At 40.7% G+C, this 18357-nt stretch overlaps 1 protein-coding gene across 1 annotated transcript in view; it reads left to right on the top strand.

Annotated features, from left to right (window-relative positions):
- LOC126266799 (follistatin-related protein 5-like) overlaps nt 1-17108 on the top strand; it is a 719134-nt gene extending 702026 nt beyond the window's left edge. The window contains exons 17-18 of the mRNA XM_049971343.1: nt 2491-2637; nt 12963-17108. Of these exons, the coding sequence (XP_049827300.1) occupies nt 2491-2637; nt 12963-13192 (377 nt within the window). The 3' untranslated portion in view covers nt 13193-17108. The remainder of the gene's footprint in view (nt 1-2490; nt 2638-12962) is intronic.
- The last annotated feature ends 1249 nt before the right edge of the window (nt 17109-18357 follow it).

Here is an 18357-nt window from a genome sequence, read left to right as displayed (position 1 = left end):
CTTAGGTCATTTGAATAGCACACGAGGGCGCTGGCAGTCGACCAGGGGCATTAGCGCAACCGGGTAAGACCGCAGACAGCAAGTCTGTTCGTACTGCGATGAGTCTTGTCTTTATCATTTTTTAACTTCTACCAAAGGTTTGTATCACTACAACGATTCATGGTTCTTCAGAGAGTAGGAATAATATTAATCACAGTCGCAGTAAACAACTTACGTTTGCAGTGAACAGTACAGTACGAGCGTCCTGAGCAGTTACGAATCTTTGAGTAGCAATTTTATCACTTCTAGTGTTGCACTCAAACGGTCTACAACACAGCAGGTAGCTGGAGAAGCAGCGTACCTCAGTCCATAACGTGAATAGGGGACACAACGCCTCTCTGTTGATTCTCCAAAAGCTTTACAGTCACAATGTACATTATTTGAAACATGAATATACCGGTCTTTCACTGGGACACGCTCTTGAATCTATAGATAAATGCCGGTTCATTTCACCAATGTTCCTTATTACAACTCAACTACACTTATGACAAATGTTTCACAGTGATTAGGTTTGTTATTGTAATTATTGTTTCTTTTCAAATAAATAAGATTTGTTGTAGCGCAGCATGTGTTTGGCGAAAGATAAGAAAAAAACTGACGAGCTTCAAATACAATATGTGCAGACGTCTCGTCTGCTGCCTTTCGTTGGTGATCTAACGCCACTGCTCAAAGTTTGATGTTGTCCTACGATATTAGACCTGCTTGTAAGTCTTTGAACCCAATTTATAGATAAGATTTAAGGAGGGCATTGTTCTGGAACAGCGCTTTTCACTTCCTAGTATGTGCTACAACCGTGCCTAAGGTAAGCAACATCGGTGACCTGGAATGTGTACGCTATCCTTTGCGACTCATCCAGCTACTGCCACTGCGGTGTCTGTCTCACATCTTTCAACTACAGGTATGTCTGGTCGATTTCCTGCCTACCTTGCTGCAGTAATATCCTGGAAAAATGGGTGTGGCAGAGCCATTGTCCTTTATTTCTTGCCGCTGAAATTTGCAGGCAGAGTAAAACTTGAAGTACGAGACCTGTTCGGAAAGTAAGTTCCGATCGGTAACGAAATGGGAAACAACGTGAAAATCAAAAATGTTTTATTTGCTTTACAGCTTCTTCTCTACACAATCGCTGTTCCGATTTAGATATTTGTCGTAGCGCTGTACCAACTTTCCAATACTCCCATCTTAGAAGGCAGCTGCCACAGCTTTCCGTCAAGTCTTTAAGCTAGCCTACAAGTAATTGATTGTGCGAGAGTATTGTCTTCATAGCCTACGGTTCATGAGAGCACAGATGAAATTCAGGAAGAGCCAGCTACGGGTCGTGTTGTGGGTGATCCAGCACTTCTTATCGAAAATGGCTGCATGAACATCTTCATTGTCCTGCCGAGTGCAGCAAAGAATTGTCATGAAGAAAGAAACGCACGACAGTTACGTTATGTGGGTTATACGACATCAGGCGAAATTCCTCACCAGGCCCTCATACTTGGTGGGAGACGCTATATTCTAGGCATCTTTACGTGCTCACTGCGAGCTCAGAATTGAAAACAGTGATTTTCAGCGATCGACAGGCATACTAGAGACATTACCGTGCATATCTGTGCAAATCGTCTTCAGATTTTTCGCTGTGGTTTTCATTTCGCGACCGATCAACTTACTTTCCAAATAGTCCTTGTAGATGCTGAATATGGCCTTGAAGCGTGCTCGATAGGTCAACCAGTGAAGAGTAGTTAATGGAAAATGGACGTTGCGGATTAGAATCCCGCTCGGGGTGTGTTGTTGCCGACTGCCGATTTGGTGGTAGCAGAAACACGTTGTGTATCTCCTACTGTCGTGATGGCAGACGAAGCGTTCTCCTTGTTTTGACAAACAAATCTACACAGTTTCAACGATGGCTTTGAAAAGACAAGTGTATTTTCTTAGCACTTGGTTCTGGAAGATGGTTATCAACGAGAGGAGGAAAATAAGACTAAGTCTTGTGAGTCAGTTCAGATCTGTATGAATTACTACATTAGCCTAAAGTCGGCAATAATGCTCCTGGCTGAAAGTGGTGGCTCAGACAGCGGGTGCCATGCACACCCGACACCGGCACTTGGTGCCGCACTCACCTGTTGGAACACATTTGATCCGCCCGATGCATCTCGGGAGAGGAATCCGCTTCAGACTCCAGAAAAGGTAACTTCGTGCAGGAATGCATCTCTTCACCTACGGATAGTTTGTACGACGCTTGTCGAAACTATATTTCTAGGCAACGGAGTTTTTCGGTCGACGACCAGTTAAAATTTCGCCCTTGAAATTTTCCTTTGAAGGCCGGCATTCTCATTAGGATAATTTTATTTTTCCTTTGTTATTGGTACTATTCGGTGTTATCTATGAAATAAAATTTTCCCTATCTGTAGTATTTTCAACATTCACTACACATTCACTTCCAGAGACGTCACTTTGCATTGTGGTTTTCAGACGGTGACCTGAGGTTCTCGTTCGACGTGAAGACGACGCTGAACATCAGTGACGTGGCCTTCTACCCGTCACGCACGACGCACGGCTACGACCTGTACGCGAGTGCGTCAGACAAGGAGGACGTCCTCTTCCTGGACCTGTCCTCAGGTAACAAGCGACCGGCACCACAACGAACATAATCCGAACAAATTAACTGAAAATGATTGCATGTTCTTGTTATATACTTCACCTTTAACTAAGAACGGCAACACGTTTTTCTTACATTTACAAGGAGAACAAGGAAAATGTCATAACCGATTTCCCAAAAACTTCGCTTGGTGGAAGAAGAATCAGAATAAGCGTTCCTGAGGGAAACGCAGTCGAAGTTTTCGACCAACTTTAATTTTCTTTTTTTTTATTGATCTACTCATATCCGTAGAAGGTTACTACATGAATGTTTCTTATCACGTTATGGGATACAAGGGCGTTATATTAATTGCAAAATTCCAACTGGGTTTCACAATAAGTGTCATACTTTTGTTATAAAATTAATGTGCGTATCGTATATTCAGGGGTTACAATCTTTTCAAATTCTCATATTCTTATAATTCATTCTTATATCGATTTCTATATAAATCCTTTTATTCTTATGTTCATCATTCTCTGAGATATGGTGCATTCCCTTGGATTGTACTGAACGTAGACACGCCCTAAACATAGAAATTCCGAACTACACGAGCATCGCGCGAATGCAGGTGTGTCACAAAGACAATCTCACTCGGGAAAGAAACGTTGTAAACGTTACTGAAGCTTTCACACGTTGGTAACTTTCGCTGCAAACTGCGCATAACGAATCGCTCTATCGAAAACTGGCGCCTGCAGTTAATTATGAATTAGGAAACACTACGGGATTTTCACCGAAAACAATTTCATATAATTTTCTCGTTCATTTAATTCTTTTAAAATTTGTTCACCAGGCATATAATTAGTAGACAAATTAGGAAGAAATCGTTTTAGCATACTCTGGAAAACATTCGTGTAGCTATTCTGTACGAAAATGGGTAGATAATTGGAAAACAAAAATAAAAATAATAATCGGTTTTCGAACACAGATTGCGGAAGTTGAAGCCGGAGGGATAGGCACTGTGCAACTTTTTCGGTTGAATTCGTCACCCTTTAATGGCTCATAGAGAACCTCAAAAACTTTGGTGGTCGTTATCTCAGAAACGGTCGAGTATGTACGGATAAGCCTAGACACGTGTTTGGTTATTTTGATCCGAGACTTCTGGGAAATCGGTTTATAGCTCTTACCGTGTTTTCCTCGTTAATATAAATCCCGAATCGGTAGTGATAATGGAAACACTAATAGGTAAGTAGCCAGGACATGTCGGTTAATTCTTAAATGATCATATTCACAATCATGACTTCCTCTTTCTACTTGAGAATTTATCAGTACTTCTCCGATTTGCTTTTTCTTCTGATTGCAAGATTCCTCTTTTGCAATGGCTCCGTACTCAAATATCAAAGACATCTTTCACGCAATAGTTAAGCAGTAGGAGACCTCATTTCCTGAGAAAAGCTGTTTCCTACTCACAATTATGAATGATTATCAAGACCAATTGCCGAACGTGGTATGTCAGTGGCTAAGACAGTGAAAATCAAATTTCCGTTCCAGACATCCTGATGAAGAGTTTGTTTGATTTCGTACATTCTTGCAAGTGATTGTTAGAAGTTAGCAACGGTCCATAAAGCATTTGTGTCTGATTTGCACTCCTGTAAATCTGAAAAAGTTGAAATTTGAAAGTTTACCTCTCTACGAAAATATACCCTCGTACACAAACCTGACGTTTATATTTATGAGTAAGACATATTGTCTAGCAAGCAAATTAAAACCAAACGCTTCATATTTGTATTTAAAGTCTAGCTTTCGATGGCTTTCCCTGTCGAGATTTTCATGACATTTCATGCACTGAAAGATACTTTATCGAAATGGCCGAAGTACGTGATGCAGACGTCACAAAGTCAAGGAACTTTCATATGCCACGAGAGATTATGGCGACGTCAGCGAGTAAAGATTATTGGCAGCGATGTCGAGTTCGTTTCATGGTGGATGTCTGAGCTTATTTTTATATTGCCTTTCGCCATCAAGCGCCATTTGCTAAGGATCGCTAAGGGTGTTGCCGCTGCTCCGACAAAAGCTGTTGTTACACATTCTAATCACATCGGCTTCTTTGATGACAGAACCCCAGTAGGTAGATGCATGCGATAATATAAGGGACAGTCGAATTAAAACGAGACAGACGGAAAAAGGTAAGTAAACTGTTCATTATTTGAAAATCAATCGAAATAAATGTTAATCCATTTATCGCAGAATGTGACGAGACGGTCAATCACTTCACGGAAAATTTTATACTTGCCTGAGATTGGAACTGTATGAGAGCTGTGTAACGGGTTACCAGCCAAACTTCTGCAGCATATTTGAAACTACCTAGGCAAGATGTGAGCCCGCCCACATATGCAGGAAAGTTGTCTCATCGTATTAGAAACGTATTTGTTGTATTCGTGTTCCTGTTATGGTCTTCAGTCGGATCCTGTTGTCTTCTTTAGTCGGATGACTGGTTTAATGCAGTTCTCCTAGCTATTGTATCCTGTGCGAGACTCTTCATCTCTGCATAATTACCGCAACCTACATCCATTCGAACTTGTTTATTGCATTCAAGTCCTCGACTCCTCCTACAATTTTCACCTATCACACTTTCTTCCATTGTCCTTGATGCCTCAGGATATCTCTTACAATCAGTCCCTTCCTTCAGTCAATGTAGTGCACAAATTTCTTTTTCTCCCAATGTGGTTCAGTACCTCCTCATCTGCTATTCCATCTACCCGTGTAATCTTCAGTATGCATCACATTTAAAGATCTCCTACTCTCTTCTGGTCTCAACGGCCTATATTCCACTTTTCACACCCGTACGAGGCTACGCACGAGGCAAATGTCTTCAGAAGATACTATCCAACGTTAAAATTTCTATTAGACAGCCTTTTCGTTCAGGGTTTTGCCTGCCTTCGCCTGCCACATCTATTTCACATATATACTCCAAGAACAAACATCCAGGAACTGTTAAGGAATACTTTCTGAGTATACAAGTATGGAGTCGCGTATATACCACGTTTGATTAAAATTACTCCAGCTATACTTGAGTTTGCTTTTATGTCACGCCTTTCCGCCATAATTCCCTTACATATGGGTGCTAGCGCCGTGTTACTGGCACAGTAAATTTTTACACATAGCAGGTGATACATGTGGCAGTTTTGAGAGAATTTCTTGAGGTATTGTGCAGATATTTCACTTTTTTGCACCCACCTCCAAATCAATAGTCTAACAGTAAAACTGACAACCACAAAACGAAGAATTTGATAGTAATATTGGTCTTTACGAACATTTTTACATCTAATGTTTTCTGATCCCCACCCATACCGTTACTAGTGGTTGAGTCTATTGACCCCACAATATTTTTATACAAATAGTGAAACATGCATAAAAACATTTGACTGAAATATTCTAGATGTTCCTGAGCTAAGATCTATGCCACCCCTATTTCAGCTCCACCCCTATTACACCCACGTAAGCCTTCGTAGTTGTTCGTACAAATCTCACCAGAGATTCATTGCCCTCACATGAATGGTATAGGAATGCATAACAGACAACAAACAAATTTTCATTTCTACGTATTAGATGTTAACAAATTCCTCTTTTTTCAGAAATTCCTTTATTTCTACTGCCAGCCAGAATTTTACGTCCTCTCTATCTTGGCAATCATCAGTGACCTTACTGCTAAGAATAGAAACTCACTACTACTTTTAGTTAGCCATTTCGTGATGCAAATCTCTCAGACTCACAAGATTTAATTCGATTGCACTCCGTTACCCTTGTTTCAGCTGTTCCGATGTTTATCTTACTTTTTTTTCAAGAGACAATCCATAGCATTAAAATTTTCTTCTTATGTTATCGGACAGAATTACAGTATCATAAGCAAACATCAAGTTTTTATTTCCTCTCCATGAACTCTAATGCCATTTCCAAATTTCCCCTTCGTTTGCGTCACTGCATGCTCAATGTACTGACGCAATATCAGAGTAAAGGAGGGGGGAGGCGGAGTGGGCACTTTATGCACACCTTTTGAAACTATTGTAATCTAGTCTGTTACGTTACATTTTAATATTATGAAAATAAGGGTACTTATTGTTTTCCATGGATTCTTCTACCAGATTTCATCTACGTTTTAAATTTTCTGTTAAAATAAGCCAAAAAATTTTATAATTTTATCATAGTTTTAGTTGGAAAGCTATCTTATTACAAATAACACGTTTTGCCTTCTTAAGGCTCCCTCAAACTTTTTAAAAGGTAAGGAAAAGCAAGGATGTAATTACGCAAAATGACACGTTGAGGATCATGGTTCTAAGCTGCGTTAAGCTTAAGAAGAAAAATATTAAAAAAATTTAAAATTTAAATTAACACTGATTGAAGGCTGTCAGAGAATTACATATTACCAGCTGGTAGGGCAGTTAGTGAGAAAAATGGTAACAAACCGTCTAAAGGAACAATCGCCAAACAAGATACAGTGGAACAAACGCATATAAATTTAAAAGGATAAAGAAAAATGGGATAAACGTATGAAGGCAAAGATAAAAGGAAAGGGCACAGACAAGTAAGGCAACAGAAAATACCTTAAAATAGTCAGACCGCCAGGTGAAGTGCAATGTACAGCCAAGGGTACACAGATTGAACCTGGATGTCATGTGACTGAAGCAGGGCCGGCCACGTCGCGCCGAACTTCACGTACGCAGTGGTGTGCGCTCCCACGGGCGGACCAAAGCCCTGCCTGCTACTCGGCTTTGCGCCGTCCTTCTCGGAAGTACCTGGGACAGCGCGACATTTCATTTCGCACTTCGGTGCGGCACTTTGCGGTCGGTCCAAATGTCTGAGATCGGCAAAATCGTGACGTCAGCGCTGCTAACCCTTCGCTACTTGTTCGTGGTATGGACATCCATAGGTCGAGTGGCTGTTTGCACAAAAGAGGCAGTCAAGCTATCTATCTTCTCTATACTTCAAAATGAATGTAAATGACAGAAGAGAGGGTTGCATAAGCGACGCGTAATGCTTACTTGAACGAAACGACGTTATAGTACCGTACAGGAAGAATGTCACTTTAGGACATGGTGTAAAAAAGATCTGAAGATGGTCATTACAGACTGAAACCGTTCATCGTCTAAAGAATTCATTTGTGATCAGAGACTGGAATAAAACAGCATTGTAATCTTTTAGATGACGATGAAAGAGTAAAAAACTGACAGACGGGGTTCATTGTTGTGTACGTCAAGAAGCACTCTGTGCTAAATTTTCAGGCACGGAGCACTTGTAGAAACTGACGGTATGAGTATTAAAATTTCTGAAGTCACACCCATTATTCTATTTTCGGTTGCAACAGTTCTCGGTGGAAACGACGAAAAATATGGAGAATTCATATTTTACTGCAAAGTGCGCTTGTTAAGTCAAGGAGCACGCCAGATTTTTTTTCAATTTAAGTCTCGCTATTGTTGAATTTATGAAGGAGAAGGAGTGCAGGAATAAAAATTAGAACATTCGAAATGAATTGGAGACTTCGGATTTTAAATTTACTTGACTGCACACTGCCAGCAGTAAGACACTGCAAGGTGACTTTTTTTACGATTTGATGGGGATGCGTGAAGAAAGAAAATCACGGTGTAGAAGGAAAATATTCTGACAAAGACAATCCAGTTCCCTAGGCTTACTAACTTTAAGGAAGGTGTGACGTTTGAAGAATTTATTGTGGCCCTACAAGAATTATGATTACTTTTATAAAGGTTATGAGGACACTGCCAACCTTACATTTGTTTCAGAACTGTTTTCGAGATAATTTTCAATCTCAGTTGAAAACACCCTTGAGCACATGCACATGTACTGACTGACCTGCAATGTAATTTCAGTTTCATTTACAATTCTTTTTATGTTAGAACTGTCTAGGATGTATACATTGCTTTTCTCTGGTAGATTTTCCGAGTCTACATAAAGAGGTTGCAAAAATGCTACAATATTAAGATCGACATCTTTGTGTGAAACATTGTATTTCAATAAGGAAACTAAATAAGTCGTAATTAAGTGGCAACTTGACTGCAGAACACTGCGAAATTTTTTGCATGTGTTCGTATGTCTATATTCTGTACCAGATAAAAATTATATAATGTCTTCACCACTCCAAAAATAATTAATTAATACTGAACATTTGTTTTGTTTGTGGCCTATATTGTTGATCAATGTGAAATACAAAACCAAGACATACGGAATATGACTGTTCTGCCATATAAATGCGACGAGTTCACTGTTTTCCCCTCTCCCCCTTCCTTGCACTCAGATGGCACAGGAAATGTGAAGCGAGGCTGAGCGCTTTGGTACTCGGATCCGGGCACGGCCTCCGAGCTGAGAACTTGGCTACCAGTGAACTAAGGGCTCTAATAGAAGGCCACATTGAAACTAGAGTGCCCACGCTAGTGGCGTGGACAACAACAAAAGCCGCTGGAATCGTTGAAACTAAACTAATGTGTGCTTGAAACTATGCTCTTTAATTTGTAATTTTGTATAATTACATCCTAGCTGTTTCTTTTCTTTTCGAAAATTTGAGGAAGCCTTAATCAGGCAAAACACGTTATTTGTAACAATATGGCAACTGAGACTGTCTCTTTACATAATTTCAAGTATCAGTTGCCGTACAAAATGAACTCATCATGGAATGCAATAAGCCAAAAATTTAAGTCTTAGTAGCAGATGTCACCTTCCACAATGGACGTAGTATAGAGTATTTGTAGCTTCAGGGCCTTACATGCACATCAGAATCTCTTTCAAAAGGATGTTATGACCAAACGACAACAAAAATTAAGGAAATTTGCCTTTTTAAAATTTTTGTGGTGGCAGTACACTTCATTGAAAATACGTTGCTACTGCAGAAAGATATTTTCGGGTCCCACTTACACACCAGTCTACTTGAAAACTATGTTGTTAATAAGCTGAAGAGCCAATGCAACTGGGGCACTGCCTAATATCGTGTAGGTCTCCTTGAACATGCAGAAGTCCCGCAACACAACGTGGCATGCCCTCAACTAGTCTCTCAAGTAGTGCAGTAGGGAATTATCGCGATGAGTCCTGCAGTGCTGTCCATAAATCCGTAAGAGTACGAGGGGGTGGAGATCTATTCTGAACAGTGCATTGCAACGCATCCCAGATATGCTCAATGATGTTCATGTCTACCGAGTTTGCTGGCCAACCGGAGTGTTTAAACTCTCAAACGTGTTCCTTATCAGAGTGTATTTAGAAAAGAAAATATGCGTATTCTTACGCAAACTATAATCAATAATATGGGTCCCCCGGGCTATTGGTTATTTATGCACCAAATGTCACAAAGATTAACTGAGATATTGCGGAGCTTCTTGAATGTAATGATTTTCAATATTTCTTGTTCATTATTTGCCAGGCAAAACTGGAGAGAATCTCATCTGCCGTTAGGCGGCCTAAATGAAGCATACTGAACTCATTCAGTGCTGTGCATTTTAGTAAATGAAATTTATCACTAAGGTTTTTAACTTTGAAATTAATGAAAGATCAAAATTGAGAAGTCTCTCGCATTTACATTTAATATTATGACATGAAATTTGAATTAAATAATACAGTCAGCGTAATGGCCGACTAAATCGTGCTGGGGAGATGAGCTCCCTGCACTACGAAGTTTTCTAAAATCATGGTCAATGAGAATTAATGGTAGCGATCATGAGAGCAGACAACTAAGTCAATTATACACACTTTCTAATAACAATGTCTATTATATTTCGCAAAAATACAGAAAAATTTACATTCATTATTATCCAGCGCTACAATGGCGACCTACCTCTAGACGAAACAAAAAACAGGAGGGGTTTCAATAAAGCAATAGTCTCTGGTCATGTTCATTTTCATTACCCAGATAAAAAGAATGTTCTTTTATTTTTATGTCACATCGCTGTTTGCGATTTTTGGTGGTATTATTTAACTTTTTGAATCTTTCTTATACATCGCGCAGATGTACACAGTCTTGAAATAATTTATAATTCACAAGTCGCACAACAAAAACTTCCTTTCCCTTTCTCCAAATGTCCATTTATGTGACTACCGCCACATCCTGGAGCTACTCTGTAGCAATTTCGGAATTCTGCTGGAATTTCCTGAGTCCGTTGAATTCACAACACACATGAATGGATACAGGCTATCAGACAGGATGCTTACGTACGTGTCACATGTCAGAGTTAATGAGGGGCCCCATATCACTCCAATTGCACATGCCATACACCATTACATCGCCACCAGCAGCTTGAACAGTCCTCTGCTGACATGCAGGGTCCATGGCTTCATGGAGCTGTTTCCACACTCGTACACGTCCATCCCCTCGATTCAATTTGAAACGAGACTCGTCCACCAGGCAACATGTTTCCAGTCATCACCAGTCGAATGTCCGTTTTGACGGACCCAGACAAGGCATAAAGCCTTGTGTCGTGCATTCCAAGGGTACTCGAGTGAGCCTATATCGATATGTTTGGTTGAATGGTTCGTACGCTGACACTTGTTAATGGCCCAGCACTTAAATCTGCAGCACTTTGAGGAAGGGTTGCACTTCTGCCACGTTGAAAGATTCTCTTCAGTCTTCGTTCGTTCCGTTCTTGGAGGATCTTTTTTTAGCCGCAGCGATGTCGTAGCTTTGATGTCTTTACCGGATTCCTTAGATTCATGGTACACTCGTGCAATCGTCGTATGGAAAAGTCCGCACTTCATCGCTACCTCTTGCGCCTGCTGTAGCGCCACGTTCAGACTCATTCAAATCATGATAAACTGCCATTGTAGTAACAGTAACCGATCGAGAAACAGCGCCAGACACTTGTTTTCGTATATAGGCGTCGTCGACCGCAGCGGCGTACTCTGCCTGTTTACATACACTACTGGCCATTAAAATTGCTACACCACGAAGATGACGTTCTTCAGACGCGAAATTAAACCGACAGGAAGAAGATGCTGTGATATGCAAATGATTAGCTTTTCAGAGGAGTCACACAAGGTTGATGCCGGTGGAGACACGTACAACGTGCTGGCATTAGGAAAGTTTCGAACCGATTTCTCATACACAAACAGCAGTTGACCGGCGTTGCCAGGTGAAACGTTGTTGTGATGCCTCGTGTAAGGAGCAATACGTACTATCACGTTTCCGACTTTCATATAGGTCGGATGCAGCCTATCTCGATTGCGGTTTATCGTATCGCCACATTGCTGCTCGCGCTGGTCGAGATTCAATGACTGTTATTAGAATATGGAATCATTGGGTTAAGGAGGGTAATACGGAATGACGAGCTGGATCCCAACGGCCTCGTATACTAGCAGTCGAGATGACAGGCATCTTATCCTCATTGCTGTAACAGATCGTGCAGCCACGTCTCGATCCATGAGTCAACAGATGGGGACGTTTGCAAGACAACAGCCATCTGCACGAACAGTTCGACGACGTTTGCAGCCGCATGAACTTTCAGCTCGGAGACCATAGCTACGGTTAGCCTTGACGCTGCATCACAGACAGGAGCGCCTGCGATGGTGTACTCAACGACGAACCTGGGTGCACGAATGGCAAAACGTCATGTTTTCGGATGAATCCTGGTTCTGCTTACTGCACCATGATGGTCGTATCCGTGTTGGGCGACATCGCGGTGAACGCATATTGGAAGCCTGTATTCGTCATCACCTTTGTTGTCATTGGTTACACGTGTCGGTCACCTCTTGTTCACTTTGACGGCACTTTGAAACGTGGACATTACATTTCAGATGTATTACGACCCGTGGTTCCACCCTTCGTTCGATCCCTGCGAGACCTACATTTCAGAAGGATAATGCACGACCGTATGTTGCAGGTCCCGTACGGGTCTTTCCGGATACAGAAAACGTTCGACTGCTGCCCTGGCCAGCACATTCTCCAGATCTCCCACCAATTGGAAAGGTCTGGTCAATGGTGGCCGAGCAACTGGCTCGTCACAATAAGCCAGTCACTACTCTTGATGAACTGTGGTATCGTGTTGAATCTTCATGGGAAACTATTTGTTCGCGCCATCCAAGCTCTGTTTGACTCAATGCCTAGGCGTATCAAGGCCGTTATTACGGCCAGAGGTAGTTGTTCTAGCTACTGATTTCTCAGGATCTATGCAGCTAAATTGCTTGGAAATGTAATGGCATGTCAGTTTTACTATAATATATTTGTGCAATCAATACCCGTTTAACATCTGCATTTATTCTTGATGTTGCAATGTTAATGGCCAGTAGTGTAACATCGCGGATAGGCTATAAACCTATTTCACTCCCTTCCTTTTATCATACTGCAATGGAGAAAAAAGAAAGAAAAACGCGATTTGTGCAGGCAAAGTGGAGGTGATCACGAGCGTCGGGGCGGCGATGCCGGCGCAGCTAGCGGAGTGGGGGGCGCCGAACCGGCCGATCGCGGCGCCCGGCGTCTTCGGCCGCTACCTGGCCACCGCCGCCGCCGACGCGCTCTTCGTGCTCAACGGCGCGACGCGCACCGTCAACTGTGAGGTCAGCCGCGTGGCGCTGCCGCGGGCGCTCGCCTGGGTCTCCATGCGGCTGCAGTGACGCCGGGCGCGACCAGCCCCCGCCGCCAGCAGCGCCGCCTGACTCCCCGGGCCCGCCACCGCCACCACTGCATTTCACACTGCGGGCCGTTCGACAACGTCACAACCCTAAGGGACTTGTCCTGTTCGCGCGTTTATCAGCACCGTGTCTTTTCGTAACACGCTACGATGGAGACGTTGTCCACTCGAGGTAAAGAAGTTTTATTGTACGGGGAAATCTCACACGACCGGATGTCTTAGCTGTTTTTAAATCTTCCGTGATGAATGGTAGTGGCCCATGAAACTTTCCCGTAGTTAACTTTTGGTCCAGAGTGGCGCTAGAGATCTTTAGAGTTGCCCATGGATCTCGCCAACTGCTAGGACTCCGAAAAACCTCGAGCAAGTCTGAATATATCCAGCTTAGCAACGGAAAAGTTTCAGGGGCCACGAACATGCAGCACAGAAAATCTACCAGCAGAAAATGAGAATTGTATCCAAACGATCTCAAGAGACACGAAAGTTGGAAAGTGTCTGGGCAATTGCAAATTTCACACAATATAACCCCACAGTGTCTTCGCTGATAACTGTAAAGCACAATAATGAGAAAGGAATAAATTTACACTCGTGGACCGATTTGACAGACATTTGTTCAGTTACCATTCAAATTTCACGCAATTGGCGGAGAACAATATTTTTACGTGTTTGTCCTATGGTTTAACAACAAGTGTAAATGCAAATAAATTGCAGATCGGCAAATAAGTTTTCATATTGACAAAATATATTCAGTAGCTACGTTCTTCAAATTACCTTTCAAGAGATGAGTATCGAAAGCACCACTAGCTTTAAACATCTTCGAAAAATTTTGGTAACGGAATGTCCATCTCAGCAACAGCAACTGTCTAAAATTTAAAAAAATCTGAAATACATAATTAATCAATTGTATGTTGAATGAATGGTAAAGTCGTTCCAAAATATCAGATGTACCACAATTTTCACGTTTCCTCTATTTGATAACAACACGCAGAGCTCAGAAATTTATCGGCACTTGGGTTAACTTTGGTATTATTTATGTCTATGGTTTACCGACAAGTTTAAATGCAAATACATTCACTGTCATCTCAGATTGGCAAATAAGTTTTGATATTGACAAAATATATTCATTAGCTACGTTCCTCAAGTTACCTGTCAAGAGGTGATTAACGAAAGTACCATTAGCTTTAAACATCTTCGAAAAAATTTATGAAACGGAATGTCCATCTCAGAAACAGCAACTGCCTAAAATTTTAAAAAATCTGAGATACGTAATTAATTAATTGTATGTTCAATGAATGGTAAATTCGTTCGAAAATATCACATGTACCACAATTTTAACCTTTACTCTGTTTGATAACAGCATGCAGAACTCAGAAATTTATCAGCACTTGGGTTTACTTTGGCATCAGTTATGCCAAGACACCCATTTGCGCGAGCGTTTATATTTCTTTACTGTGATGTTGTACGTTTGTACATCATCTCAGTCACCATTTGTTTATTATCACCGCCCCAATACGCAGCCAAATTAGCGGAAAAAAGTGAAAGCAATCACTCTTTGTGATTTTAGAATTAGTTGGTGTAGACAACAGCTCGAGGGCCATTAAAATGCTAAGAGATTTTACCAGCCGCAATATCGCTTCACGGTAAAGTGATCTTAAACTGGGCAGACTGCGATAAAAGGCAACGGGCCCACAAATGCTGTTGCTATTGTGGTCACATCTAGAGTTTCAAAGCTACCTTCTGCCAGTTAGATTTTCAATTTTTGTTATTTCTCTGAACATCCTTTGAAAAGGACATGGCCAGTACCATCCTTCTCCACCTGTTCTTGGCAGGAACGTTAAACACCAATCTTCCTTGGATTGGAATCATCAGACACTGCTCTAGGCTTCACAGACAAATGTCAATAACTTTGACCCTCCGAACAATAAAAAAAAATCCACTGTGAAATAGGCATCATAATGTAAAAATGAGAACAACTATTTTAGTTAAGGAAATTCATCTTGCATGTTCAGCTCTGTCTACAGTCTGTCTCCAATTCCGTCGTATGTAAAATATCATAGCCCTCGCTCAAAATCTCTTGTTGCCTTCATTTATGGGTGTACGTTACAGCAGAATGTGAGATTTCTTGTGGAGACAATAAGTGAACTACAGTGAAGTCGAAGTTTCTGAGACATATCAGTTTTCTTCTCAACTATTAGCAGCAAACTGTTGAGAGTGAAGTATATCTCCCCGCTTTCGGTACTACAATTTGCAGATCTAATGCTACAAAATGGGCTGATACGTCCACGAATTCCCGTAGGATGCATATTAATGACGGTTGGTTCCATCGATACTTCGCTGGAGAATTTGCCAAAGTAGCTCTACTATATCCTCTTTTGCTGATACTAACTTACAAAGATTGTCATTGCGCTGATTACGTAGCGGAATTATATGACAACAGTCGTTTCGAGTGTACATTTTGGTGAAATGCCTGCAGATTCTTTACCTCTGCTAATATGTTCTCTGTTGAGCTCATCATGTACTTATTTTGAGGAATAAACAACGACGTGATACGAATTCAAAAATCGATAAGAAGTACCTTCTGAAGTTTTCTCCTGTCTTTCGTAATCTTGTCACGGAACATTACATAAATCTACGAAGATTAACAATGATTTCTCGTTCTCGTCATTACTTTAGTGAGTACAACTGTCTCAAATTGTTGCTGTACATTTATACTGTGAAAAGCCAGACTATTGAACTACTGTTTCCTTCTTCTTTCTGCATCACGTCTAGCTTGTTTTAAAATTACAGAACTACACTGTAATGGTAATTTCTTACTAAATAAAAATGTTATTGATCATGACCACATTATGTATTCTTATCTATTGAATATGTCTTTCACTGCTACTTACATTAACTGTATTTAATGAACCTGCTTTTTTACATATAGAGACTTAGCTGGTGACACAGCAGCAATACAAGTTTACTTTCTGTAACACGTCGTGCATTTTCAACTGTGTCTACAGTTTTAAAGTATGGAATATGTCATAGCCTGAGCGCAGATGTTCTAGGTGTCTTCAGTCATTTATGGGTACATTACAGGGAAATGTGAGGTTTTCTTGGAGACAGTAACTAAACAACAGTGAAGTCGAAGTCAGCCTCAAATATTTCAATTTCTAAGACATATCAGCTTTATTCTCAGCTATCAGCAGCCAAACTGATATCATCATTCCTGATATAAACGATAAGAACTCTGTTAGAGGAAAATTTTCCGGCTTTATCAAGTATACGACGAGAGCACATAGCAGAACGGTTTTAGAATAACGAGAAAGCCTGCCATCTTTCATATACGTTGACGATGAAGATAATAATGAGGCAATGCATGGCAAAATATGGAAGATATTCATGCGTATCAGTTCTCATCATTGGCCACAGAAATATTGTCCTTAATAATCTTATATGAGGAAAGAATGTCTAGACTGACGATTAATATGGTAAACACGGAAAATAGTTATTCTTTCTCTAGAAATGATACGCAATTGCCAATTTACAGAAAATACTTTGCAACTGCAGCTCTGATATCTTTGGAAAACTAATGCTGTACAGGAGAAATTTCAGTAAAGAATAATTAATACGTTGTTGAATCTATGACGAATCATGGACGTAAGATCCAGCGACAAAAAAGAAAAAATTCGGTAAGTGATAAGTTGGAGAAGTCTACAACTTGTAGCACAGCCATAGAGCATAATATTTACGATCTTTTGTAGTGCAGACGTCTTACGAAAAATCATGAGATAGAAGTATCGGTGAAACTCTTTTTTGTAAGAAAAATTGTAAATAAATTAAAGTTTCGTGAAAACAGATATCATACTGTAGCTAAGAACTGTAAAACATGTTTTAATAAATGAACTTGTTTATATTGTGAATTGTTATTTCTTACTTATTATATCCTTTTCCTCCTACGAAAGTTATGTTAAATTTATAGTTAAAAAGGTAAATATAATTTGTAATTTAAGAATAATTCAAAACATTCTCTCTAGAGAACTCTTGTAGACAACGTAGAACAACTTACGCCCTTGAAAAATGCCACTGAAAGGAACTACTAGCTTCACTTTTGTATTGATACGGACAGGTCATTTTTTGGTGTAAATACTAGTTTACATACTATGTACTGTGCGATGTGATTGTATAACTAGTTGCTGGTCCAGTCCAGTGCGTGTGGAAACATACACACAACGAACTAATACAACATTTGGAGGCGGTTTAGTTCAATACTTTGTAACAGAATTTTGTGAGCGAACTGTATCTGTAGTGCAGCCATTAATGATGCAGTAAACTCCATTGCCATGGAAAGCAAACGTATTTCTTGTGTCGTATGAACTCTTGGTGATATAAATCATCTCTTTTGAGCATTTCACATTCGATGATCACACAGTCGGTTAATTAAAAAGATGTCGCTCCAACACAAGAACATCTGAAAGTTTCCTTTAAGAGTTTGTGCTCATCCCAGTGTTACACACTTATAATGAAACATCTCTGTCACCAACTACTAAATAATTATAATAGATACTCGATATTTTCCATTGATCAAACACGAAGTCTCTCCAAGATGGCTGCTGTAGAACGGATGGAACTGAACCGCTGCATGGTCCCTGGGATTTATCAACGACTGAATTGATTCTCCCATGTCGGACTTCTTCATTTCAGGCTAGTGCTAGCGAAACACGATCTCTGTGCGTTGGCAGATACTTCGAGCGCTGTTCACCCCCACCATAGCACTCACTACCGACACTGGTGTTGTCTCATTTGGATTACGGTCCGACGCTTTATTACAGTGGTACCTTACTAACAATCAAAAAATTGCACAAAATATGGCACTACTGCGTTCGAATCTACCTCGGGCCTGTGTCGTTTACACTGACCACTGCCATGCTCTCGGAATCATCGGAAATGCGGCTTCATATTCGGCGCCAATACATAGCGGAGAAAGAAACCTGGAAATATATATTTTCCAAAGACTACTTCATTAGATGTCGTTCCTCTACTGAAATAAATAGTACGAAGCTTTAATCGATATTTCACAAGCATGCGTCTTTGTCACCGATTCGCCGGGTGAACCAGACCTTCTAAGTTCTTTTTGTCAGCTATTGACTTCGTGCGATATACACGAGCTCC

The sequence above is a fragment of the Schistocerca gregaria genome, chromosome 1 (assembly GCF_023897955.1).
Source record: "Schistocerca gregaria isolate iqSchGreg1 chromosome 1, iqSchGreg1.2, whole genome shotgun sequence".
Classification (NCBI taxonomy): Eukaryota; Metazoa; Arthropoda; class Insecta; order Orthoptera; family Acrididae; genus Schistocerca; species Schistocerca gregaria.
The sequence above is the reverse complement of the archived record's forward strand: the minus strand, read 5'-3'. Positions and strand labels throughout refer to the sequence as shown.